The sequence below is a fragment of the Puma concolor genome, chromosome B1 (assembly GCF_028749965.1).
Source record: "Puma concolor isolate L17-30 chromosome B1, mPumCon1.1.hap2, whole genome shotgun sequence".
Lineage (NCBI taxonomy): Eukaryota > Metazoa > Chordata > Mammalia > Carnivora > Felidae > Puma > Puma concolor.
The window spans coordinates 135,246,840-135,274,271 of record NC_141670.1 but is presented as its reverse complement, the minus strand read 5'-3'; the positions used below and the strand labels follow the sequence as shown (position 1 = coordinate 135,274,271).

Below are 27,432 nucleotides of genomic sequence, written 5' to 3'. Positions count from 1 at the left end.
AAAGTCCTCCTCTGCCTCTTCCTGTTTAGTGTGAAATGTGTAAACCCCTTTGCCTCTGTGGCAGGACACAGCACTTTACATGCTATCTTTGGATTCTTTTTTTCTTCTGTTCTCTTACCCTGCTTCATACGCTGTCAGCTCTAGGGACCATCGTATTGTTTTCAGTATTGAATTACCTTACTTTCTCCTTGGGGAGATGGGTGGGAGGAGCATAGAAAGAATAGGTGAGAGGAGAGCCAAGTCCCGTGCTGCTTTGCCAAGCACTTGAACTGCAGCCGTATATACTTATTAGTAATAGCTCACAGGTATCAAATACTTTAGCCAGGCACTGGACTAAGCCCTGTGTATGTATTAGTTAATTTAAATCTTACAACCGTCCTAAACCTTTTGGTACAATTAGAGCTTAGCGTTTGTGACTTACCCTGTTGGCCATAGCTAGTAGTGATCGAGTCTCGAAGGTGCCTTTCACAAATATAGCTATTAGGAAATGTTTCCCATGTCTGTTTTCAGTGTGCTGCAATGTGGTGGCTGTTGTCTCAGTAGAAAACTAACACTGTGACGTGGAGAATATCTCTCGTTATCTACAGCATTGGCTCTCAATATGGGGGAGGCAGGGAAAAGAGGAGAAGGCTATTTTGCCCCCACCCTAAGCACAGAGATATTTGGCAAAGCTTAGAAGTATATTTGATCGTCACAGCTGGGGGGAGAGTGTGCACTGTCACCTAAGATGGAGGCCAAGGACCCTGCTAAGCATTTTACAATGCACAGGACAGCCCTGACACAAATAATTATTTGGTTCAAAATGTCAATGGTGCCATAGTTGAGAAGTGCCCTGCTCTGCTGGTTCCCCCTGGTTCATAGGTTTTGGGGGTGTTTGTGCTCCAGACAACATCAGTACATCATAACCAGACTCCTGCTCAGCCAGTGCTCACTCTAAGTGTTAGTTATTTGGACTGTTAGTTTAGACACAACATGTGCAGGATGCTGCTGGGCACCGTGTGGATAACACAGCCCATAGGAAAGGGAAAAATGGAAGTGTGGTGGAGAGGAAAGGGTTTGTTGAAGCAGAGGGGACATGGGGTGGGGAGAGGCTTGGATAGGTATAAGCTGCAAAATTGGAAAGTGTAAAGCCTGAGTGGGACAAAGCACAGCTGGAGGTGCATCTGGGGTCCTTTTCAGATTTCCCCTTTCTTACTCACCTGAGTGCTTTCCCTTTACTCTGTATTGTAAGCCATTAGCTCACTTAAACCTCAAGTTAATTTTAGGGAATTGGCACCATTATTATCTCTACTTTTTTAAGAAGGCCGACATTCCTGTTAAATGACTTGACCCAAAGGACAAAGGATGAAGGACACGAAGGGCGCTGCTAGAAAGTTGCAGAGCCCGAGTTTTAACCCATTGCTAACTCCAGAGACCATGCTCTTGACCAGCTTACTCTGCTGGTAAGCAGAGTGTTCCATCCTGTTGTGTGTCGCTCAGCCTCCTCTCTGCCTTCCCTGAATTCAGCACAGCTGCTGTGGGAGACTGACAGCAGTCTCCATTCGGGGACCTTGAGTGCCCATCCGGTTGGTCTGTACTGGGAGGTGATATAGAGGGGTCAGAGGTGAGGGAACACATTAGCAGAGAACTAAGGGGAGCCTTTTAAAGCAGCAAGGAAAGAATTCCGAGTGGCTTGGGGCCTCAACATATCTGGCAGGGAAGAGGTTGCCTGCAGAAGCGTTTTGAACTAGCTCAAGGGAAAAAATAGGCAGAAAGGGAGATTGGTAGGTATAAGGTAACCGCTGATTGTATTACAAATTTACTTGTGTAAAATGCGTGTCTGAAATCTGGACCTTTTGTATCTTGGATATCAGTTGTAACCTAAACTAGGGAAACCATAGAATCAGGCCCGCCTTAAAGCTCAAAGCTTTCTGGCTTGGTAATTTTGTAGGGAAGGACTTGCAGGAAACACACTTTGAAATATGAAGAAGGAAATGTGATTCCAGTGGTTCCTTTATAGGCACTAAATCTGTACATGAAGAAGTAGGACAAGAATTAGAGAAGATTGATTTTCTGAAACGTCACAACCAACCTAGTTCTCAAATGGGGAAAAACAGTGATTTTTTTTTACAAAGATGAAGATTGGAGGAGGAAAGACGGAAAGGTGAATTAAGTCTCCACGGTGGCCGTGAAGGAGACTGCCTGAAAGCTTTCCAGAGGGGAGTCTGAAATGTATTCCTCCAAATGTATGTATGTATCTCTACTGGATCACTTGTAGTTTCTCAGTAGAACAAAAGCAGAAGCCCAAGCAGGATTTTGGAGGAACAAGGTAAGGTTTTGCTCAGCACGCACGCATAGATAAACTCCTGCAGTGTGCAGGCGTACATACACTCAAGCTGTCTCAGTTCTGCCAGTAGCAGCTGTTATTGTGTGTCTCACGGAGTTCAGGACCACTCCTCAGTTCCTTTCCTTTCACAGATCCACTCTACTAGTTAATAGGTGAATTTGTGATTCCCACTTACCCTTTTCTGATGGAGACGTCTGCTAAACCTCAAGTTTCTCTGTAGATGTGTGTGATGGAACCCTGTGGGATTTCTTGGTGTTTGGCAGCCTCTCACATCCTATCGTATTTACTAGTTTATTCTTGGGGCTATTGTTCCTAACGTTATATTATACAGTATAAGTTACTTTATGCATAGTTATATGTAGTATATATAATTATAATTTAAATGTAAATTTTTCTATATAAAATACAAATTTCAAACATTCAGAAAATTGGAAGAATTTCACAGTAAAAAGCCTTATTCCCAGATTATACTCTTGTTAACACTTTATTATACTTGTGTTTCCACGTAAGTACTCATCTCTTCATTGTTACATCCATCCATTCATCTCTTAGGCTTTTTGTGTGGGTTTGCAGATCTCAGGATATTGCAACCTGTGTGTCATTAACTAAAGTTAAGTATTTATTTACAATTTTTTTCCTCTTTTGCCTTAAAGTTTAGATGCCATGAAATGCACAGATTTTAAGTGTACTGGTACATTTTGACAATGTATACGTCTGTGTAACCCAAACCCCTATTAAGATACAGGACTTAGGGGCGCCTGGGTGGCACAGTTGGTAGGGCGTCTAACTCTTGATCTCAGCTCAGGTCATGATATCGCAGTTTGTGGGTTCGAGCCCCACATCGGGTTCTGTGCTGATGGTGTGGAGCCTGCTTGGGATTCTGTCTCTCCTTCTCTCTGCCCCTCCTCCCCACCTTGTGTGTGCATGCTCTCTCTCTCTCTCTCTCTCTCTCGAAATAAATATTAAAAGATATAAGACTAATGTTAGGGTTATTTTTGGGCATGTATGTAGTAAGATGATTAGAAGATAATTATAACCTCATTTGGGTTTTATTTTTCCTTCTTTCAAGGTATCATTTCTATATATTTTTAAATTGTATTTATGACTTGTGTGTGTTTGATAATGTCTCATTTTGTAGAGACATTGGGGTCTCAGGCTAAACCTTTGGATTAAGGTAGAGGTTTCCTTACCTAGGTTGTCTCTTGCTAAGAATTCTCCTCAATTACTGTATTGAGTTTCTAGGATTTTTGACCTTCCTAAGATATATTGAATCTTGTTTCAAAAATGACTTCTCCCATGACTGTAACTAAAATTGCTTCTGTGATGAGGCATATGGTGACTGCTTTCTTTAAAACAAGCAAAGCCTGTCTTTACCGAGTGCTTTGAATATTTGAATCTGACTCCAAAATCATTAATGGGGGGCGGGGGGGATTTAGTCCTTTCCCCAGTGGAAGACTTCATGGAGAGTAGAGAGTTCTGTCCACTCTTTAAGACCTTCCTATTTCTGGGTAACAGAGAAATGCATGTGACACGATGTACTTAAAGCCAGCTACTTTAAGAGTGTATGTAGTAGAGAGGTGCCAGGATGGTTGGGTTGTGTTCTTCCAGGATTATGCTGTAGCAGTCACAGGTAGGGAGATGGGCTCTCTCTTGAAAGAGGTGGACTTAGTTGATGTCACTCATCATGTATGGGTGGGCTCAGGACTCTCAGAGCCTCCTTCTTGGACCTGGATGATTGAGAGAAGTCTGGGGGTGAAGGAATGCCTTTCCAAGTCACCTAGTGGTGGGTCTCTAGATAAACAGGGGCCCCGAACTGAAGTGAGGCAAGTTGTGTTTTGTTAAATTATCTGGTTGAATGTTACCTGTTTATTTCTGTTCTGTTATCCTCCAGCTTTTGGTAGTCTAATGTAAATGTTTCAGCCATTTCTCAGCTATTTATAAGGAAATAGTTGAGTTTACTATTGGGCCAGAGTTGTAGGGAGGCGACATTCCCCCGAGGGCAGAGTGGGAGTAGCAGCCTTAATTAGTGAGAGATCCCCTAGAAGGTTTTAAGTCCAAGGAATAAGATTAAAACGTGTAAGAGGTTCACTCTACCTACATTTGAACATCTCAGTTTAATTTTATAAAGGCTGTCAAGCCTGTTTCTTTATTTATACTGTCAACCTGACAAATGTCCTTTTATTTAAATAAAGGTATTTGAATCTAGTGATGCAGTCTCCCACCACACTTTTAAAAAACCAGGACATTTGAGGAACAGTAAGTTCTGACCTTTAATAGCAGCCACTGGCTTAATTCTTCATATTTTCCGCAAACCACACCCGCCTGCTGGAGTAGATAGCTCAGGGAAATTGGATGGACTCACTGTGCCTTGGGAGGTTTTAATTCCCGAGCTTCTCCCAATGTTTTCTTCTACTCTGCAGTCTCCCTCATATACTCTCCTTCTCCATTCATTTCATGCTAAAGTCATACAGAATTGTAGTGTGATGTCCATTACCCCATTGAAGATGCAGCTGGAACCAGTGACTGGGATGTTTTTTATGCTTCCTACATCTCCCAAACTTCACCAACACAGTCTTTTTACAACCCTTTTGAGACTGTTGACCATTAGGCCCCAGGGCAGGGTATTAGAGATGAAGAAGCTGAGTCCTGGAAGTAATAGATAACATCATACAGTGAATGATGCCAGATTCTGGAGGCAGCCAGCTTGGCACACTTTTCACCACACACTACATTATGCTAATCTTTTGGAATAATAGAGTAAGGCATTAAAATGAGATCGAGATGAGTAGATTTCTCATCTTTCCCCCTCATGTCAGGAAAGCTGATAAGAGAGAAGTTTGATGTTACTGAAAGACTTGTGTGTTTCAGAAGAAATTATTTCAGAAATAGTCCTTACTTTACTCCTTTAAAATGAAACACTTCAAAATAAACTTTTAAAATCACCCTTCATATTTTTTGATAATTTAGGGTCTAGTCCAAGGACTGACAACTCTTTTCTGTAAGGGGCCAGGTAGTAATTATCTCAGGCTTTGCTGTCCATGCAGTCTGTTGCAACTACTACTCTCTGCAGTTCCAGGACCAAAGCAGCCATAGACAGTATGTAAACAAATGGGCAGGGTCGTGTTCCAATAAATCTTTATTTGTACAAACAGGCAGCTGGGGCAGATTTGGCTCATGAGCCAGGTTACCAATGCCTGGTCTAGTCCATCTTTTTATTTCTACTAACTTTGTTTACCATACAGTTTTAGATTGAAATTTTTTTTTTTAATTTTTTTTCAACGGTTTTTATTTATTTTTGGGACAGAGAGAGACAGAGCATGAATGGGGGAGGGGCAGAGAGAGAGGAAGACACAGAATCGGAAACAGGCTCCAGGCTCCGAGCCATCAGCCCGGAGCCCGACGCGGGGCTCGAACTCACGGACCGCGAGATCGTGACCTGGCTGAAGTCGGACGCCTAACCGACTGCGCCACCCAGGCGCCCCTAGATTGAAATTTAAGTATTGATCAATGTTAATGCAAATTGGAATGTTTAAAAAAAAATTTTCCCCTTTTTGCCACTGTAGCCTTATTCTTTTTCAACTAATTTTACTTAAAATTAGGCCTGAAATTTCTGGGCTAAGCAGGCCGAGAAATCAAGGAACAGTTTCAGGTGGGGATGTTCTACTAAATGCCCCTTTTAGATATATTACAGAGTTTGTAAAATCATGAAATTGTGATTGCTGGCTCAACAAACACGAGGATTCAAGGAGGTCTGGAAAATAGTGTAAAATCATTTGAATTAGGAAGTCAGGCCAGACTTTGCACAGCAACACTCTGTACTGAGTGGGCACCAGGGCTGTGTTCTTTGGGGGGCATTGGGGAGGATTAAGGGTGGGAGGAGTGGTCAGTTTTGCTTCTGTGATCCTCTGAGGCCGCAGTTAAGTCCATTTGCATTCCAGAGTTTGACATCCCCACTCTGTTCACTTCCTAAAATTGACAGTTTTTCATGTGCAAAGTAATTTGAGGTCATTATTTCAGGCAGAGGAAAGCCTGCAGGCCACTCTCAGGGGATCTCTGCCTTAAAATATCCTCGAGGCTCTAGGCTAGCCAAGTGGAGTGGATGGCTGCAAAAGGCTGTCATCCTCATGAATTATCAGTGGTTCTTTGGACCCTTTCTGGACAAATTTGGAGTTGGGGAACGAGGTGAGATGGTGCAAACACCCCGTGGTGAATGATCACCCCTCCACGACTTACATGCTTTCTTAGCAGGGGCATGGGGGCCCCTTCCCCTTTTTCAAACTCCTCATTCTTCAAGCTCAGATGTCACCGCTCCTAATTAAATCATCCCAGGCTCCTTCCTTTAGACTTGGTGTTTTTCTCCTCTGATTCTTTAGCACTTGTAACCAACCTCTGCAAATCACTCTTAGCAGTCTGTTCCTTACCCTACCCTACCCTCCACCCCCCTTTGCATTTTTCCTACTAGATTGTTGAATCCTTACTTCTTTTGTCCTTTAGGTCTAGCACATAGGAGTGGAGTCAATATTGACTGAAAACAAATAGATTTTCTGTTTTTATTTTGTGAGGCTTACGATGTTGAGTTGGACTACAGAAAACCATAGAAGTGCATTTGTGCTCTTAAATAACTTTAAGTGGCATGAAATTTAAAATGCAATTCTGTTTGAAGACATTCTTTTACAGTCAGAGAGGCTTTTAATATAAATCATCAGTGCATTTGGTAATTTTAAATGTTTGCTTATTGTTTCCTTACAATGGATGTATTAGCTTCACTTTTCAAATAGAGAGTTAAAAATGGAAATTTTAAAGCATTATAAAAGACACAATCTCTAATACTCCTAAAGTTTACTTTTTTAAGAAAAAATTAAGTGAACTCTCAGATGCTACTTTACCAGTGTTGAAGAAGGTGGAGGGTGCTGTATTAAGATTGATAAATACCCTTTGTTTCATGTAAGTGAACTGCCTGTTGACAGTGATGGGGAAAAGATGATATATTCTGCATATAAATGTCCATGGCTGGGCCAAAATCCAGCCCAAAGAATCCTGACAAGCTTTGTAAGGCTCATAACACTGCTTAGCAGAGGTCAAAATGAAGGGAGACTTCTCCAGAAAAACAATGACTTACTGTTTAGTTTTAAGGAGATGCCAATTATAGCCAGTGGTAGGAGGTGAGCTGGGGTTATGATGAAAATGAGAATATTTAGAAACATGTAATTGTTGCTTGTTGCCATATAAAATACCAATACATGTTTTCAGCTTTCTTCTCCTATAATAATCTCCCTGTTCTTCCTACTTGAAATGTCTGTGGAATGAAACGGAATAGAATAATGAGGCTGCCTCTAGTTTTTATGACATTAAGCTTTCTCTCTGTGAAAACAAGTGTGACATGTGCAGTTAACCAAAAGAAGATAACTGGAAGTCAAGAGATTAAAGTGATGATTCTATAAAAACATGAACGCTTTATTCTTACGTAGTTGTCTGTTTTGTGTGCTATGCAAATAAGGTTATATATCTTTGTGTTTTTTTATGTCCAGGTGTTTGTTAGAACCTAAAACAAGTTTTTCAGTCGTAGAAAGCTTATCTCTTCTTATGGGGTGTCCATAGCAGCCTGTTTAACTAGGTTTAAAATATAATTGTCGGTGGCTTCTCCTGCAAGTTGTGTGTTGCCTGGACTTTAGTTTTAGATATACTCCCTTAATGGGATACATTTCATTAAATGAGTAGAGGAGGGGCTGTACTGTTGTTTTGGTTTGTTCAGTAACTGAAATGTGTTGATGTGTACTTATTTAAAGAATAAATGTTTCTTAATATTCTTTAGAGAAATAAATCGCCTCTTGCCAGTTTTCTTATTATCTTATCAATACATAGACATTGTTTTTCCTTTCATTTCCCAAATGAAGCCTTTTCCTGTTGCTTTTTGCTGTTGGTTAGCAAGTCTAAATGCTGAGCATTTATTCTGGCTGGAGCAGTGCTTGGTACCTTGGCCCAGTTTCAAACAGTTCTTCTTATCATATGTGGTGCAATTGGTTCTCTGGAATGTGCGTGTTAGAAGTTCAGTCATTGGGAGGGACTCTTCCTTTCGGAGTGGTAAATCCTGTGCAGTTTTCTAAGCTGCTCTACAGAATGTAATTCATTCAATTTGATGTATGTCGGGAATTATCTGGTGCTCAAAATGTCAAGTGACAAAAAATATCCATTTAATATGTTTGCTCTCTTATGACTCTTCTTAACAAAAAATAAACTTACTCCTGAATAATTACTTGAGAGAAGAATTGCTCCCCTCCCCCCTTCAATCTCCCTAAAGACATTTCAGCAGTCTCATGAGACACAAGATGAATTTGGAAATGATTGGTTTGTCTCTTGCTTTCTGTGTGGTACTTGAAAATTTGATGTATAGGGGCGCCTGGGTGGCGCAGTCGGTTAAGCGTCCGACTTCAGCCAGGTCACGATCTCGCGGTCCGTGAGTTTGAGCCCCGCGTCAGGCTCTGGGCTGATGGCTCAGAGCCTGGAGCCTGTTTCCGATTCTGTGTCTCCCTCTCTCTCTGCCCCTCCCCCGTTCATGCTCTGTCTCTCTCTGTCCCAAAAATAAATAAACGTTGAAAAAAAAATTTTTTTTAAAAAAAGAAAATTTGATGTATAAATCCGTTATTTGGTAGGATGATCTCCATAACTGCCTGGTTTTTATGTATGTATGTATGTATGTATTTTTAAAATACAAAAAAAAAATGTTTATTTTTTGAGAGAGAGAGAGACAGAGCACAAGCGGGGGGGGGACAGAGAGGGAGGGAGACACAGAATCTGAAGCAGGCGCCAGGCTCTGAGCTGTCAGCGCAGGGCTCAGACTCACGCACTGTGAGATCATGACCTGAGCTGACGTCAGATGCTTAACCAACTGAGCCACCCAGGCGCCCCCATACTGCCTGGTTTTAAAAAAAATAACACACTATCTTTTGAAAATGTTTGTTTCAAATTGTATGATTTGTTTTGTTTTTAAAAAGTAACCACGGGGCGCCTGGGTGGCGCAGTCGGTTAAGCGTCCGACTTCAGCCAGGTCACGATCTCGCGGTCCGTGAGTTCGAGCCCCGCGTCGGGCTCTGGGCTGATGGCTCAGAGCCTGGAGCCTGTTTCCGATTCTGTGTCTCCCTCTCTCTCTGCCCCTCCCCCGTTCATGCTCTGTCTCTCTCTGTCCCAAAAATAAAAATAAAAACGTTGAAAAAAAAAAATTAAAAAAAAAAAATAAAAAGTAACCACGACTTCAGGTTCTGCATCTGTATGCAGAATTCCACCCATTCAGCCAATACTCATTTAGCCTGATGGGTTAGTAGTGCTGGGTATACAGTGTGGAGCTAGAAAAGGTGACTGGGCATCTGTAGCTCACATTCCTGGAGGAGGTGAGCGTGGAGAGCCAGACATAATTAAACAGATAAGTGAATAGACCAGGTAATTTTAGATAGTGATAAAAAGAGATGGAGGGTGGAGTGCTGGAGGGGTAAAGTGCCCGTTCAGATCTGGGACCTCGCTGAAGAGCTCATTTAACCTGAGGTGTTAGTGACAACGTTGCCCTCAGCTCTCTGGACAGAGCATCCAGGTGGGAATCAGCAGTGCACAGCCCCACTCGTTCCAGGCATGAGAAGGCCAATGTGGCTAGTATTTGAGAAGGGCAGGGGGGAGGGGAATGTATCCGGAGGTAGCAATTAAGAGGAGGTGTGCTGGGGAATGGAGCCTTATAGATCCAGCTTCTGGGTTTTCATCTTGAATGCTAAGGGAAGCCTGTGGCGGTCTGTCAGCAGTGGAAGGAGCCACATAATCTCATTTGCATTTTAAAACTCTCTAGATCTTGTATTTTTTGTTTTGTTTTCCCCATGATGCGTTTGTGGCAGCATGGAAAGATTTTTCATTGTGGGATTTTTGTTGGTGAAGTCGTAGTCCTAGAGACAGCTTATTCATATCATTCTGAATCTTACTTGATTTAAGGGGCGTCTGGGTGGCTCAGTTGGTAAGCGTCTGACTTCAGCTCAGGTCATGATCTCACGGTTCATGAGTTCGAGTCCCATGGTTCACAGGTTCGAGTCCCACATCGGGCTCTGTGCTGACAGCTCAGAGCCTGGAGCCTTCTTTGGATTCTGTATCTCCCTCTCTCTCTGTCCTTCCCCCCACTCATGCTCGCTCGCTCTCTCTCTCTCTCTCTCTCAAAAATGAACAAACATGAAAAAAATTTTAAAGTTAAATGTGTATTTGCTATAAATGTTACTCAATACTTTTTTTTTTGTTACAGTATACTTGGGCTTTATGAGTAATACGGCAAACTGAAGAATAAACCTGTCGTATTAGCTGATAAACATATGGTGTTAGCTGAGGCAGCTTTCACGGCTGACCTGGGAAGGGAGATGAGTCATTTGATGGGTACAACAGTCTGGTAAAATCGGTTTTAGGTATTAGACAGTGAATCATGTTTTGTCATCAAATAATGAATAAGACTGGCAGACTTCAGTACAATTCTGGATTGTTTGAGTAGTACTCGAATATAATCATTAAATCAATGATGTATATTAAGCATCATTTTTTGCTAAGCACTGTGCTCTCAGAAATAGTCCTTGCCATTAAGGCGCTCACAGTCTAATAAAGAAAATCTGTTGGCACGTGTACAGTCCATCTCATTTTTGTAAATGTAAACATGGGCAGATTTGCGAGGACAAATGTATCCCAGAGAAAGGAATCATTCACAGCCAGGTTGGGAAGTGAGAGTAGAGGTCCCGGCTGGGGACTGTGATGGAGAGGGAAGGATATTTCAGAAGGCTGTGAAAGTAAGGGGACGAATTCATTAGAGAATTGGCCAAGACCAGGTCTTTGCTTCTCCCCACGCGTCCCAGTTCCTTGTGCTCATAGTGTCTAGAAGAGAGAAAGGGGGCAAAACTGGGTCTTGCGCATTTTTGGGTGAGAAATGAGAAAGAAGTCTTAACCTGCGCGCCCCCACCCCAAGATTAAAGGTAAGTTGAAGCCAGGTAGTGAAGGGTGTTGCTTGGCTTAACCGTCTGTCAGTTTTAATCTTGTAGGGAGCGTTGGGGTCAGAATAGTTGTAAATCGCTGAATAACAAGATCAGATTCATGATTTTTAGAAGTTCACTGAGGCAGCTGTGTGGAGCTGAGTGGCCCAGGACAAGGATCCTGTTGGGGCTGTGCTCCAAATGAGAAATGAGGAAGTCCACACAACGCTTTATTTGAATTGTGGATGCTTAATAGAGTTAATGACCCCCGTTTTTGAGTATAAATTAAGTGAGACGAGCAATAAAAAAGCCCAAAACTCTGAGCTTGCTAGTCTACTTCTTTCTTAGTAACCACCACATTCTTTTAATTTGAGGCTCTAAGGATACAGACTTTCCCCACCCTCACTTTATAGGTATGTGATGTGGTCCTTAATGGTCAGTTGAGTGTGTAAGAAGAATGACATGGTAGGGAGGCCAGTGCTCTGGTTGATTCTAGTACAGATGAGACCTGCAGGGGAAAGAGCCAACAGCTTCTGCCCATGCTTCTGACTGGGGCCAAATGTGCAGTTGCCAGTAAGGCAGGTGGTCTGAGGTAGCTCCCAACATCAGGGGCCTTTATAAGTAAATAGGAGGACATAAATCGTCAGGTGGCAGATTTATTTCTAGTGAGCCTGTTGCCCCTATGGGAGGCGGTGATTTCTGTATGTGCTTTCAGTTAACGTGGGTAAGAACTGTCTGCATTTTAGGGAACCCCTGTCAGAGGCTGCATTTTCTAGAATTTCTCAGTAACAGTAATATGTTCTCATTTCAAATGGCATTAAAAGCAACTTTCATTAAGCCCTCACACATAGATTGCAAAATCTTCAAGGTCAGGAGTGATTTCTTTTCACTGGTGTGGTTTGTGTAATTGTTCCATTTGCTTGACGGCCTTCCTCAGCACTAGTTTTATTTTTTGTTTGTTTTTGTTTGTTTTAATGTATGTTTAAAATGTATTTAAAAGGTGAAGGACTTGGAGTGCAGTAGCAGAAGGACACATAGGAGTGCAGTAGCTCATCTGTCTCCTTTCCTCTCTCCTCTCCTTGTTGGGGCTGTGTATCCTCACACACACAGCTTCCCCCACTGCTCTTTGAAAATCAGTGAAGACAAATTCTTGTGCTTTTCCATCTATAGGGTAAAAAAAGTGCCTCTTGGAATATATTTATGATCTGTTGAGGTAACCAAAACAGGCTATAAGTGAGACTACTTTTCCAAAAAACAGCTGCTCGTGTTTGAACTTTGCAACATAGTCTCTAACACACTGCTCTATGCAGATGGGTCTATAATTATTCATAATGATCAAAGGTGGAGTCCAGGGTCCAAAATCAGTTTTCAGGGCTTCCAGTGAGAGTTACTGCCAAAATGTTCAACACCCTGTTCTTTAGCCCTGATCTTGATGTTATATAAGGCAATTTCTTTGTTTTTTAAAGTTTGTTTATTTTGAGACAGAGAAAGAGGGAGAGAGAGAGAGAGAGAGAGAGAGAATATCCCAAGCAGCCTTCTTGTTATCAGTGTCAGGGCTTGAACTCACAAACTGTGAGATCCTGACCTGAGCTGAAACCAAGAATTGGACGCTTAACCGACTGACCCATCCTGGCGCCCTAGTTTCTTTTTTTTTCAGTCAAAAAATTTTAACCACACAAATATTAAATGGACACTTTTTTAAAAAATTTATTTTTGAGAGAGAGTGTGCATATGCAGGGGAGGGGCAGAGAGAGAGGGAGAGAGAGAGAGAATCAATCCCAAGCAGGGCTCGAACTCATGAACCATGAGATCATGAGCCAAAATCAAGAGTTGGACACTTAACTGACTGAGCCACCCAGGCGCCCCAAATGGATACTTTCTTGTGAAAAGAATGTTAAAATACTCCCTAAACCACCACACTACCAGTTAACTTCCTCCACCCTAATCTGGTGCTCCTTCTTGATAGATTTTTATAAAGGTAATCCTTTCGGACCTTTGCCACATATTAACATGCATGCGGAAAAGTACCTGGCACGCGGCAGGTTCATTTTGAAAGGTAAAAATTAGCATGTCTCTTATTAGAAGTGACTTACTTTTTCAGTTGTTTGCCCAGGTAGAGGCTGTCTCAATTTGAAATTCAAAGGATTCCTTGTAAATTATGTCAACATATCTTAAAGGTTGATTTAATTTTGCAAAATGAAGTTACCTACAACTCTTTCAGTATCCTAATGAGGCTCAGTCTTCTGTGGCCAGCAGAGAGCTGTCGCTTTGAGAAGATCCCCTGGGAGTGCCTCCAGGAAAACAACAGTGGCATAGTGCTATTTAGCCTTTTCACTATGCTGATACTTTATCTTTTATGTTAAATCAGATTTTGTTTTTAAAATTAAGGATTCTTTGTTTTGTTTTTTGTTTTTTCTTATGAAGGTGAAATTCCTGGAAGATTTAGTGGAGTGATTTTTATTGTGAGAAAGCCTGTTGCAAAATTTTTCCCATGCAAAAAGTGAAAGAGGAAAAAAATCTTCCGTTCTTTGTTTTTGATTTTTAAATGTTTATTTTTGAGAGTATGAGTGGGGGAGGGGCAGAGAGAGGGAGGGAGGGAGACACAGAGTCTGAAGCAGGCTTCAGGCTCTGAGCTTTCGCACAGAGCCCCATGTGGGACTCGAACCCACAAACCATGAGATCATGACCTGAGCCGAAGTTGGACGCTTAACCAGCTGAGCCACCCAGGTGCCCCAATCCTCCATTCTTTGAAGCAACATTTCTTCTGCTTCCAAACTTGGAGCCACTTTGATTTCTCATGTTTAAATTGTGTTTATGAGTGATACAGTTTAATGGCAAGACTAATTTTGTGCTTTGAAGCATATATTGACCTTTTTCTGTAAAGCCAGTGTTTGAAAAACGTCCCCTGGATGTTAGATTATAGGACTAGAGGAACATGGGGAAGAAAGGGCCAGAAGATGGACTTAAAAAGTCAATAGAGGGTAGCTTTGAAAATAAAAAAGTCACTTGCACAAGAGTGAGAACCCAAGCCTGCTGTTCTTTTGCCTCTGTGACACATATATCACCAGTCTCTAAACCAGGGTTGCCCAACATCTGTGAACAGACTTGAGAGTTTTACGTTTTGCTTTATCCTTCCTTGCTACATTCAAATCCGAATGGCATCACTCTCCCCTAAAACAGTATAAAAGACTTGTTCCTTTCCAAATTTAATGTACGTGGCTGATTTTAGGATTTTTCCTTTCCTTCCCGCCAAATGTCTCTTCCATGCCTAGGGAGATAAATACACAGGAGAAATTACACTCTGTCCCCCAAGGGAGAATTAAACTTTTAAACGTGAGTTCTAGAGAGAGTTGGTCCCATCTATCAGAGGCAGGTCTGTGTGAAGTGGCCAGTCAAGGGTGATAAATGGGTAGTCAGCTGTGCATAGCCTGCCCCGTGGGCCCAGGGTTGCCATGGAAGCGCCCAGTGGCATTCAGCGATCCTGCATGACTAACCTAGATTAGCAGCAGGGCCCGTGGGCTCCAGCCTGGAAGAAGGTGCTCGAAGCCAGATGATGGCCAGGCCGGCACGCCGCCCCACTGCTCATGTTCAGCTTGGGCCTTCCTGTTGCCGTCTTTTCCTCCTTCCACATACGGTCTTTCCTTTTTTGTGTGAGGGAAAGTGAGAAAGAGGGATTGCTCTCATTAATGCTCACAGAGCTGGGATTTCTTCATTTTTATCACAGTGTTCTAACACGTCCATCCGAAACCCCAAGGAGGAGCATTTGAAAAGTCGGAATCAATGTGCCCTGACAGGCCCCAGCATGGGGTTGACTAAATGACTGCATTCAGGGGCTGAATGGGCAGCTCCGAATTCCTCAGGAGTTTCACAACCTCTCTGAAAGTGAGAGCATCCTATCCTGGCTTGTTTTAGACTTCCAGGCTTCATCCCGGCTCCTGCGTGGATGAGAATGGTGGGATTCTGTCACCGAAGACATGGGTGGTGCAGGCCAGCGCAGTGATGTCTCGTGCGGTTGTGTTCTGCAGGGCACACTGGGCCCTGGGATGTGAGGCCTGTGCTTCCCCCTTTGGTCCTTCTAGTTCACTTAAAAAAAAAAAAAAAAAAAAAGTGGCAGGAGGTGGTTTGTTGCCGTTCGCAGAGATCCTTTTGGTGTATCAGCGCTGCAACCTTTGCAGATAGATGGTGGACGGTAGCATATGATCCAAAAGCAACAACGTGGCTTCTGAAAGGAATCCCCTGATTTAGAATACTTAAAGCAGACTTTCCGTGGAACTCATGGATATCTGTCGGGTGGGCAGACTTTGCACCCTCTCCCCAGGGGTATTTCGACACTGTGGACTTGTTTTTGAATGCATTCAGCTGCTTGAAGTCGTCACGTGACTTGGTCTTTCTCTCCCCAGGTAGGGACTCCTGGGCCCACCAGACAACTAGCATTGAGGCCTAGGTCAGTGGCCAGAAGTTACTGGGAGTGGAGCCCGATATTGGGCACGTAATGGCTGCTTTGGTACAAGTTTATTTGCAGCCTGTTCTTTAAAGATATTAATGCAAAGAGCCTCTAGCACATTGGAGATGACTTGTGAATCCAGAGGTTATTATGGGGCCAGTGACCTCAAGTCTGTAAATTCAAGAAAGCTCTAACAACAACAAAAAAGGTTCCAAAATGAGAATTTGTAGTGCAGTGTTTATAATTTGAGGAGCCACTTCATGCTGCCAGCCATCCCTCTCTCAAAGGACTCTCTGTTAGGTCCTTCGGCAAAGACAGACCTGTGTGGACACATTTAAGCAAACGCATCTTGTGGCTCTGAGATTGCTCTGCCGGCAGGGATAAAACCTGAATTAATCGACGTGTCCCTCTTTGAGACCAAGGAATTGTGAACACACAGCCCACCTTCTTTGTTATTGCCCTATTTAACACAGCCTGAAAGCTTTGCCAGCAGAACTGTGGTTAAGAGCACACGCTTTGGTGCCAAGCAGATCTGCATTCGAATTTTAAGGTCTATTATTTAATAGCAGGTTAATCTCTGAGCTTTCTTTTCGTTCACCTGGAAAATGGGGTTAATAATCTCCCTCTCACAGAGTTATTGTGAAAATTAAATAGGAGACTGATGTGCTGTGCCTGAATCAGTGCCGACTGAACAACAGATGCTTAAGTGGTGGACGTGCTAGGCTCTGCTGCTGTTGCTGTCTTCATTGCTCTTGTTTTTCGGTAAGCTTTGTTTGAGTGCTCCACATAGCCCAAGAAGAGTGTACTATGTTGTGCTCCTCAGGACCACCTAGAAATCTGTTACACGTGCACATCTCAGGCCCTGCGTTAGATCTACTGACTCAGAAACTCTGGAGGCAGGTCTTTGCCCTCTGTGTTCTGATCCCCCCCCCCCCCCCCCCGCGTGATGCTAATGCTTGCTGGTTTGGGAACCTCTCATCTAATGCTAAGGGAAGGAGAACTCCTAGCTCACTCCATTCTGCATGGAACCGTGAGAAAGTCTAACAGTGAAATGCTGATGTTGGGATGAGGTTATCCCATGAGGGAGAATATTTTCTCCTCCACAACAGAGGAAAAATGCCACCTTTAATTAAATGAAGTGGTAGTCAGCTTGTAATTATTCAAAGATAATTAACAGTTTGTGAATCTTGTAGGACATGTACTGCTACCTAAAATCCCCTCATTTAAAATTCTATCCACTCGCTCTTTGCTTGTACCTTGAGTTAAAAACAATGACATATAAGGCTGAACAGTGATTTACTTACTCATGCTACTACTTGCGTTAATATTTTTAAAATTTGTATTTCCCCCGATGTCAGAATAGAACCAAGAAAAAGAAGATACTCATGAAAAAATTTGCTTACGAACTTGAACAAACCATCCTTGAAGCCATTGCAAACTTACAATAAGTAAAAGCCAAATAAACCAGAAAGCTCCCTACCTAGTACAGTTGGCAAAACTCTGTTAGTTGCAAGGTGAGAAGGTGGACGATCCAGAAGAATGAGGTCTCACCTTGTCCTGTGTAGTCCTGCCAACTGTGGACTGGTCACTTCCTGTCTCTTCTGCCTTCCCCGGCCCTCTAGGGAGTGAGACCCTAGGGTAGGTGAGAGAGAGTTTCTCTGTCAAAGTCTAGACCTCCTAAAACTCATCCTATCAGTGACATTCCTGTGGTCTTTCCTCATCTCCCTATTTTTGGGTTTTCCAGTTGAAGGGTAATAATTAATAAGAAAAAAATATATTCAACGCTTGTTTCAAGATTGGTGTAGTATTATGTATGTTGCCAATAAAATCTTGGTGTGGGTTTTTCACTTTTTTTAAACTAGTGAAGTAAAACTTGTAATTAAGCAGAGTCCCTAATTTAATAGGATTTCTCCCCTGTGGGAGGTACCTTGATATTTGAATCACACAGCAATAAGCCAGTGTTAGGAATTTTGTCAAATTGGGTTCTTCTCGTTATTTCCATAGCAGTCTTTATACCTGGAAGCGAGCGTGGTGGAATGTACCAGATGCTAAGATAAGGCTGTGCTGATTAATTTGGAAATACTTCAGTCATTTTAAGCCAGGGTAGCTTTTCTTAAAGGTACGTGTGGAGTCAACAGGAAAACTAAGTGAGGACCCCAAGCAGCCTGATGGTTGAGGTTCTGCTGTTCACATCCTCGCTTTTCAATCCTGAACGGAGACTTAAGCCATTTGTGGTTCCCTTTTCTGAGACAAGGGTAGCAGTTATTCAGAAGCAGTTACTCATGAAGCAGAGCCAGAGGCTGTGAACACGCCATGCCAATAAAGCCACAGGGACTTTGCCGTTGTCCCCAGCAGAATCCGAAAAGGGAGAACTCCCTTCGTGGCGAGAATGGTAAAGCAGACGCCCTTGGGAGGCCGCTTCTCCTTGTGCGTGCCCATTCGGGGTACAGTACCAAGTAGCTTTGGAAAAGAGAAACTTGGCAGTTCAGGTTGCCCAGAGGTAGTTGCATGCCCCACGCCCTCTGTAAACAAAGTGGCTGTAAAAGCAAGTTTGAAAGAAGAAAGTTATTTCCTGATCAACCCTCTTATTGGCTCCCATGGATGTATGTTAACGTTACGTATGTTAATGTTACGTGATTGTTTTTTGGGCCAACGAGGAATTACCAAAATTCTAAGGTAATTGAAGGGAATTCCAGAGTAGTCATCAAGTCCACTGTGCTTCTTTCAACCAGAAATAAATCTAATTGTCCAAAACATGTGAGATTCAGACTTTGTTAAAGAATACTCCATGGCTAGTTTCTGGTTTAGTTTTTCTTTCCTTCACTTTTTTCAGTATGTTGACTGACATAAATTGTTCACTTTGTAGTTCTCTGAAAGTAGGACATCGAGATATCCATCATTTAGGAAAAGTTTTTGGTAACAGTGGTCTGAGCAGGTAATTCTTTGCCACATCCTGGTGAATTTAGCCAGGTAGCTTAGCCCCCCACTACCTTAAGGCTGTAGAAATAGCTGCAAATCACTTTTTAGAGGGCTGTGTTTAAAAAAAAAAAAAAATTGTTGAGAGAGAGAGAACATGAGTGGCAAAGGAGCAGAGAGAGAGAGAGGGAGAGGGAAACAGAGGATCCTGAAGTGGGCTCAGTGCTGACAGCAGAGAGCGCATGTTGGGCTCGAACCCACAAGCTCAAGCCTTGAGATCATGACCTGAGCCAGAGTCAGGCGCTCAACTGACTGAGCCACCCAGGCGCTCCTAGATGACTTTTATTTTATTTTATTTTATTTATTTTATTTTATTTTATTTTTTTAACATTTATTTATTTTTGAGACAGAGTCAGAGTATGAACGGGGGAGGGTCAGAGAGAGAGGGAGACACAGAATCTGAATCAGGCTCCAGGCTCTGAGCCATCAGCCCAGAGCCCGACGCGGGGCTCGAACTCACGGACCGTGAGATCATGACCTGAGCCGAAGTCGGACGTTTAAGTGACTGAGCCACCCAGGCACCCCGATGACTATTTTTTAAAAATTGTTTTTGCATGTGTCTTTCAGCATTTTTTTGTTTGTTTTGTAATTACAAGTAAGTTTTAAAAAATATACTGTAAGCAATAGCAGCTGTTTTTTTTTTTTTTTAATTAAAAAAATACTTAAATGATAAGCTTCAATGCAAAGTACCATGCTTTAGTATCAGGAAAGAGAGAAATATGAGTCGTTCTATTTTGATGGAGTTCACATTCTAGGGGGAAGGGGAGGAGGAGAGAGAAGCAATCAGTATGTTCTATCAGCACATACTTGGTGGATTTGAGGAACCCTTTAGGGTGAGTAACACTGGAACCTTCACTCCAGAGATTTGCTGGTGGCTGAAAATTGGGGATGGGGGTGTGAGGTTGAGAGAGAAGCAGAGGAAATTGCTTAGAATGAAAGCATTGAAGTTCAGGATGTCAGTGAGGAGCAGGGAATAGTCTGGTATGCCTGGAATATAGATGTGGTCTGCAGGAGAATCATATTTTGTGTGTAAGCTGGTCCTGAAGAATTGGATATCATTCAGGGTTTTTGGGGTGGGGATTGGAGCAAGAGGGTATCTTTAACAGGGTATGTTTGGGGAATGGACATGACTGTCAAGAGAATGCTTGTGGCAGGCCTGCAAGGGAGACAGTAGGATAATATCTAGAGACAGTAGGATAATATCTAGAGTAGATCTGTACCCGATTATGGGGGAATTTTAATGCCAAAGCAAAGATTTAGAGTTTATTCTGCAGCAGCAAAGAGCTGTCCAATTCTTGTTATTTTAAAATATGGATAGTGCCACAAAAACCAGAGTTTTAGATTGGATTTCTTTCCATGAGAAGGTTAATTTAGAGGGACAAGATGTTGGGGAGGCAGAGAGACCAGTAAGTAGGCTCTTGCCAGAGGAAATAAAGAGACATGAGAGCAGAGGCCAGGAAAAGGGGTGTCTGAGATGGGGGCGAGTTTCTAAAGGTATATATTGTCTTGGCAAGACAATTGAAAAATTTCCTACTTATTTATTTACATAATGGTGAGGGAAAGGATTCAGTAGATACCCTAGAAGGAAGTGTTATGAGGACAAAAGTTGGCTTATAGTTCTTATTTTCGTTATTCTCATACATCACCTTGTGGGGGGTCGAGAGGGTGTGGCCTGTGTTGCCCACCTGAGGCAAGCCCACTTTTGGTTTATATGCTGGCTAAAACCGCACTCTTTTTGGTTTCCATCTCTGCAATTTATTTGTCAGTGAATGCATTTTTAACCCCTTTGGTGCCAGGGCTGATGATTTAGGATGTATTTTTATGTGGTTTAAAAGGATGTAGGATATAGTTTTATGTGGTTTAGGGCAAGCAGATTATCAGACTTCTCGGTAGGTAGAGATGACATCTACAATTGGATTTTCCCATCCTTGACGTTTGAAATGAGAAATAAAAATTATCTTTTCGGATTTACATGCCAAGACACTCCCAGTAGAATAAGCTGAGAATAAAGTAAATGCTGTTTGGGGTGGTTGGTAATCTTTTAATTATGAAATAAGCCTTTTGATTTTAATCTTCCAGAATGTATAATACTGATCCAGGAAAACAGCCTTTTTAAAGTTCACATCCTGCTGACTCCTTCAGATGAAAAGCTTCTACCTCTACCCCATATTTTGCAAGCTAAAAGTAAAAATATCATTAATCTTGTCTCTCTTCCATGACTGCCTATAAAAGACTGTTCAGTTTGGAATCAGTCCTGAGCCATGAAGGCAGTATTCCAGAGTGAATGCTTAGGTTTCTGGAGCCAGGACCCGCAGCTGGAGGGTCACAGCCTTAATCCAAGAGTGGGTTGAGGGGACTTAGGCTTTCTTGAAAACATCTCCCTTGTCATACCTTCTTGTTGACCTATCCTGGCCTCCTTCACACATCTACATATGCATAGCAAAACTTTGGACATGATAAATTTTATTGTTTTTGTTCTTTTGTGGCATCTGAAACAGCTTGTACAATGAAGACAGAAATCTGCTTCGAATTAGAGAGAAGGAAAGACGCAACCAGGAAGCTCACCAAGAGAAAGAGGCATTTCCTGAAAAGATCCCCCTTTTTGGAGAGCCCTACAAGGTATTTATTGAATACTAGAAAGTCTGATTTATCACCGTATTTAACTCTGCATTGAAAATGAGTTTGAACAAGGGTCACAAACGTGAAAATAAGACAACTTATCTTAGGTTGGTTTTGAAAACAAACTATGAAAATTCTCTGAACATTGTTGTGCAAATTACCAAAGTTTATAGTCTTTTGTAATGTCAGTCTCTTGTCTTTAGTAATATTTGTCCGTGACAGGCTTCTCAACAGGGGAACTGAGTTTAAATTTCATGTTACGTTTCCTGTCACATTAAATTGAAGTTTTGTGGTTATTTTTCCCCTTTTAAATGGTATTATGTAACACTGTTTATTAAATAGTGGTTTTCCTTAGATTTTTTTTTTTTTTCTGGTATCTAACTCTGCTGTCTTTCCTTTTTCAGACAGAAAAAGGTGATGAGCTATCCAGTCGAATACAGAACATGTTGGGAAACTATGAAGAAATGAAGGAGTTCCTCAGTACCAAGTCCCACCCTCATCGCTTGGATGCTTCTGAAAATAGGTTGGGAAAGCCAAGATATCCTTCATTTCCTGAGAAGGGGAGCAGCATTCCACCCCACCCCTTCCACACCAGTGCCCACCACCAGCCTATTAACACTCCTGCCTCCGGACCACTTCCTGTTGGTAACATCAGCCACAATCCAAAGATGGCACAGCCAAGAATGGAACCAATGTCAAATCCTCATGTCAGAGGCTATGGCCCACCAGACAGCCAGCACCTGACCCAAGATCGCCTCGGTCAGGAGGGGTGCGGCTCTGCTCATCACAAAAAAGGTGACCGCAGAGCTGATGGAGACCGCTGTGCTTTGGTGACAGACTCTGCTCCAGAGAGGGAGCTCTCTCCCTTGCTCTCTTTGCCTTCCCCAGTGGCCCCCTTGTCACCTGTACATTCCAACCAGCAGACTCTTCCCAGGACACAAGGAAGCAACAAGGTTCACAGCAGTAACAGTAACAATAAAGGCTATTGCCCGGCCAAATCTCCCAAAGACCTAGTGGTCAAGGTCCATGATAAAGAGACCCCTCAAGACAGTTTAGTGGCAGTTGCCAGCCTTGGGGTAGCCCCTCCCCAGCCACCTTCTCAGACTTTCCCCCCACCTTCCCTCCCCTCAAAAACTGTGGCAATGCAGCAGAAGCCCACGGCTTATGTCCGGCCCATGGATGGTCAAGATCAGGCTCCAAGTGAGTCTCCTGAACTGAAACCACTGCCGGAGGACTACCGGCAGCAGACCTTTGAAAAAACAGACTTAAAAGTGCCTGCGAAAGCCAAGCTCACCAAGCTGAAGATGCCTTCTCAGTCGGTTGAGGTGAGTGAAATTTTGTATCTGGGACAATTCTGGTGTGAAGGAAAATTTGAGATGGAAGGTTCTGGAGAATTGGGGGCATGGATGTCAATAGCTTTTGGGTTGTGAGACTCCTTTTTGGCTTTGGGATCATGTTGACCCAAGAGAACTCAGGTCTGAGCTAAATTGCTGATGACGGATACTGAAATGTGATTTTCAGGAAGGTCTTTAAAAAAGTATTTTTATTGGGCCATAACTTATATGCTGTAAAATATAGAGATCATGAGTACCGTTCGCTCCGTTTTATAATCTACAACCCAATCATGGTATTTATCATAAGAAAGTTTCAGGAAGGTTTTGAGCTATTGTTTTTGTTTGTTTGGGGGAACACTGACATTGTAGAGCAAAAAAAAAAAAAAAGTTAAGACTTCTCTACCCCAGTTAGTTTTTCTGAGATCTAAACCATACAAAAGTGAAAGTAAGAGGTTAAAATGTTGAAGGCAAAGTATTTCTAAAGCTTATAAAGATTTCCCTGTAAATTATAAGAAACTCTGAAACTGAAGTTCTGTTTTATTTACCACCTAAAAAAGGAGTGGGGGTATGGTGACCTCTCATTTGAAAGTGAGTCACAAATATAATACAGAATGTTATTCAACTCTGGCTTTTTCAAGTAACCAAAATACTTTATCTTTTTAAGCAAAGAAGAAATTCCTTTTTCTGCTCCTTTGTAAATGGCAGCATTGTGTTTGAATGAAGAGAATCAGAGCACACATCTTATCACTGGAATTCTAAATTAGCACCAGTTAGTTACTCCAAAATTCAGATTAGTAGTGCAAAGTGAAATGTTTGAAGTGAATTTGTCTTGAAGCTTATCTGTTAAGGTAATGTCCTTGGTTTAGTCACATCTATTGTATAAACATTCTAATTTGCATATCCATTGCTCAAAGGCTTTTGTGGGCACCCAGATATCAGTCTTACCTAGTGCTAGAAGGTAAAATTCCTTAAGGTTTAAAAACAAAACCAAAACAGACTCCAGGATGCTTAACTGGAAAGATAACCCTTATCTTGAAGAAGGAAAATCTGTTCCTCTGGGGTGTCAGCTTTTGGTTTAAAGAGGTTATGGCTCCATCCACAGTCAGCTGTTGAGATGGAGTGTCTCTGGATGTTTTCACCATGTGACTTATTTGGAGGCTGAGGAAAAATGGGAAAGCGGGAGGAAAACAAGTGGTAGAAATGGCCAAAATGGCAGAACTCATAACTCCCATAAGTTATGAAAATTCACTGTAATGATATTTACTAAACATTGTGTGCTGGGCTAGGGGGAGAGGTAGGCAGCAAATTAAGTTAGAGTGAAATGAAGTGAGATCTTCCTCACAATGGTCAGTCAGCCAGCCTGCCTTATAATTCAGACAGTAAAGAATTTAGTGGGATTTTCTTTGCCTTATTTATCAAATAACTGTTTTCCTAGTTTAAAAAACAGATAAGGGGGAAATTTAAACATATTTTCTTTAAAAACAAAAAACCATGCCACTAAAAATTGCTTTAAAACAAGTTTAAGACAAATTAGCAAATATTTGCATTGTCTGCCAAATGCTCCACCATATGCTTAAGCGCAGGGTGGGATGCCAGGCAAGTATTGGTGCTGCCCCAGGAGAGATGACAGTCTAGTGTGTACATCAGCCTCCACACATGAAACAGTTAGAGGTCAGTGGAGTCCAAACTATCTACTACTTGGTGCCTAGGAGAAAGTTTCAAGTGGTTGTCATAAAGCGGTGAACCTAGGTAAATTGAACCAATGGGATTTCTAATAGACCTTCCAGGGGAGAGAATCCTAGTCAACTTTTTGCTTTCTTGGTGAAGAAAAGATAAGCCAAGTTGAGATTTCTCCAAGGTCTCAAAGCTCCTCAGATGTAATATGTTAGGCCATAGGACCATGCTAGATGGCCCTGGGATATTTTCTGAATGGATATTTGAAAGGAACAAAATCCTCTATAGGTTTGGTGATTGGAGCATGGGGTTTTCTTGGCCCAAGGTCATCTGCTGTCAACAGTTTGAGCAGGTGTGAACCTTTCATCTTGGGCCTGTGCTGTGTTCCCAGTTAGCATTCATTTTAACATGGTGGTGGCTCCGTCTAGTATCTGCTCAGGGTTCTTGGGCTGCTGGCAGCTGTGGTGCCGACTGCCTTGAGCCCCTGGAGATGGAGGGCTCAGGGCAGCCTATGTGAAGGGGGGGATTCAACGTTAAGCTCTTGGAATGAAGGGGGAATAAATCTGGAAATCAGGGGTATTAGTGTTATCTGACTAGGTTTCAGATCTGTTTAGCTCTTTTATCTAATATCTCACGTTTCATAGACTTAACATTAACTTCACACACCTGATAAAATGGGTATTTTTAAATATTTTTTTTTTAAAAGTGTAGGTTGAATTTGAGGCACCTGGGTGGCTCAGTTGGCTAAGCAGCCGACTCTTTTTTTAATTTTTTTTTTTTAAATTTTTTTTTTTTCAACGTTTATTTATTTTTGGGACAGAGAGAGACAGAGCATGAACGGGGGAGGAGCAGAGAGAGAGGGAGACACAGAATCGGAAACAGGCTCCAGGCTCTGAGCCATCAGCCCAGAGCCTGATGCGGGGCTCGAACTCACAGACCGCGAGATCGTGACCTGGCTGAAGTCGGACGCTTAACCGACTGCGCCACCCAGGCGCCCCTCTTTTTTTAATTTGAAATTAGTTTTATTTTATTTTATATTTTATTTTTTAAATTTACCTCCAAATTAGTTAGCATATAGTGCAACACTGATTTCAGGAGTAGATTCCTTAATGCCCCTTTCCCATTTAGCCCATCCCCCCTCACACGCGCCCTCCAGGAACCCTCTGTTTGTTTTCCATATTTAAGAGTCTTTTATGTTTTATCCTCCTCCCTGTTTTTATATTATTTTTGTGTTCCTTTCCCTTATATTCATCTGTTTTGTCTCTTAAAGTCCTCATATGAGTGAAGTCATACGATATTTGTCTTTCTCTAATTTCGCTTAGCATCATACCTTCCAGTTCCATCCACGTAGTTGCAAATGGCAAGATTTCATTCTTTTTGATTGCCGAGTAATACTCCATTGTATATTTATACCACATCTTCTTTATCCATTCATCCATCGATGGACATTTGGGCTGTTTCCATACTTTGGCTATTGTTGATAGTGCTGCTGTAAACATGGGGGAGCATGTGCCCCTTTGAAACAGCACACCTGTATCCCTTGGATAAACACCTAGTAGTGCAATTGCTGGGTTGTAGGGTAGTTCTATTTTTAGGTTTTTGAGGAACCTCCATACTGTTTTCCAGTGTGGCTGCACCAGCTTGCATTCCCACCAGCAGTGCAAAAGAGATCCTTTTTCTCCGCATCCTCGCCAATATCTGTTGTTGCCTGAGTTGTTAATGTTAGCCATTCTGACAGGGGTGAGGTGGTATCTCATTGTGGTTTTGATTTGTATCTCCCTGATGATGAGTGAGGTTGAGCATTTTTTCATGTGTCAGTTGGCTATCTGGATGTCTTCATTGGAGAAGTGTCTGTTCATGTCTCGTTCCCGTTTCTTCACTGGATTATTTGTTTTTTTGGGTGTTGAGTTTGATGTGTTCTTTATAGATTTTGGATACTAACCCTTTATCCAGTATGTCGTTTGCAAATACATTCTCCCATTCTGTTGGTTGCCTTTTAGTTTTGCTGATTGTTTCCTTTGCTGTGCAGAAGCTTTTTATTTTGATGAGGTCCCAATAGTTCATTTTTGCTTTTGTTTCCCTTGCCTCTCGAGATGTGTTGAATAAGAAGTTGCTGCGGCCAAGATCAGAGAGGTTTTGCCTGCTTTCTCCTCAAGGATTTTGGTGGCTTCCTCTCTTACATTTAGGTCTTTCATCCATTTTGAGTTTATTTTTGTGTGTGGTGTAAGTAAGTGGTCCAGGTTCATTCTTCTGCATGTCACTGTCCGGTTTTCCCAGGACCACTTGATGAAGAAACTGTCTTTATTCCATTGGATATTCTTTCCTGCTTTGTCAAAGATTAGTTGGCCATACGTTTGTGCGTCCATTTCTGGGTTCTCTATTCTGTTGCATTGATCTGCGTGTCTGTTTTTGTGCCAAGGCAGCCGATTCTTGATCTTGGCTCAGGTCATGATCTCACAGATTGTGGGATTGTGAGATTGTGAGATTAAGCTCCGCATGGGGCGCTGCACTGACGAGAGCCTGCTTGGGATTCTCTGTCTCTTTTTCTCTTTGCCCCTTCCCGTCTCTCTCCCTCTCCTTGAAATGAATGTTAAAAAGTATAGGTTGGGGGCGCCTGGGTGGCGCAGTCGGTTAGGCGTCCGACTTCAGCCAGGTCACGATCTCGCGGTCCGTGAATTCGAGCCCCGCGTCAGGCTCTGGGCTGATGGCTCGGAGCCTGGAGCCTGTTTCCGATTCTGTGTCTCCCTCTCTCTCTGCTCCTCCCCCGTTCATGCTCTGTCTCACTCTGTCCCAAAAATAAATAAACGTTGAAAAAAAAAAAACATTTAAAAAAAAAAAGTATAGGTTGGATTAAAGTATCAAATTTTAATATTCTCACAAATCAAAGGGAAGCATAGAGATGGGATGTCAGAGAAAGCAGGGAATTAGCCCCAGAGCAGTTAAACTCTGAATTTAGGACCAGAATATTAGCAATTATCTTGGGCTGTTTGTGGCATTGGGGCAGAAGGATAGAGAATGGGGATAGAGGAAATTGGCTGTTGGTGCCCCTGCGAGAAGGGGTGTGGGGGTAGCTAAGTGGTT

At 42.4% G+C, this 27,432-nt stretch overlaps 1 protein-coding gene across 5 annotated transcripts in view; it reads left to right on the top strand.

The window, feature by feature from the left end:
* The window catches only part of AFF1 (ALF transcription elongation factor 1), a 221,290-nt gene that overhangs the window by 88,875 nt on the left and 104,983 nt on the right, over positions 1-27,432 (top strand). For all 5 annotated transcript variants that reach the window (XR_015250360.1, XR_015250361.1, XM_086704632.1 and 2 more), the window contains 2 exons: positions 21,223-21,343; positions 21,748-22,668. Coding sequence is in view for 3 of the 5 variants with exons in the window: in XM_086704632.1 (XP_086560758.1) it covers positions 21,223-21,343; positions 21,748-22,668 (1,042 nt within the window). In the remaining 2 variants the exon portion in view is untranslated. Of the gene's footprint in view, positions 1-21,222; positions 21,344-21,747; positions 22,669-27,432 lie in introns of those variants that run through there.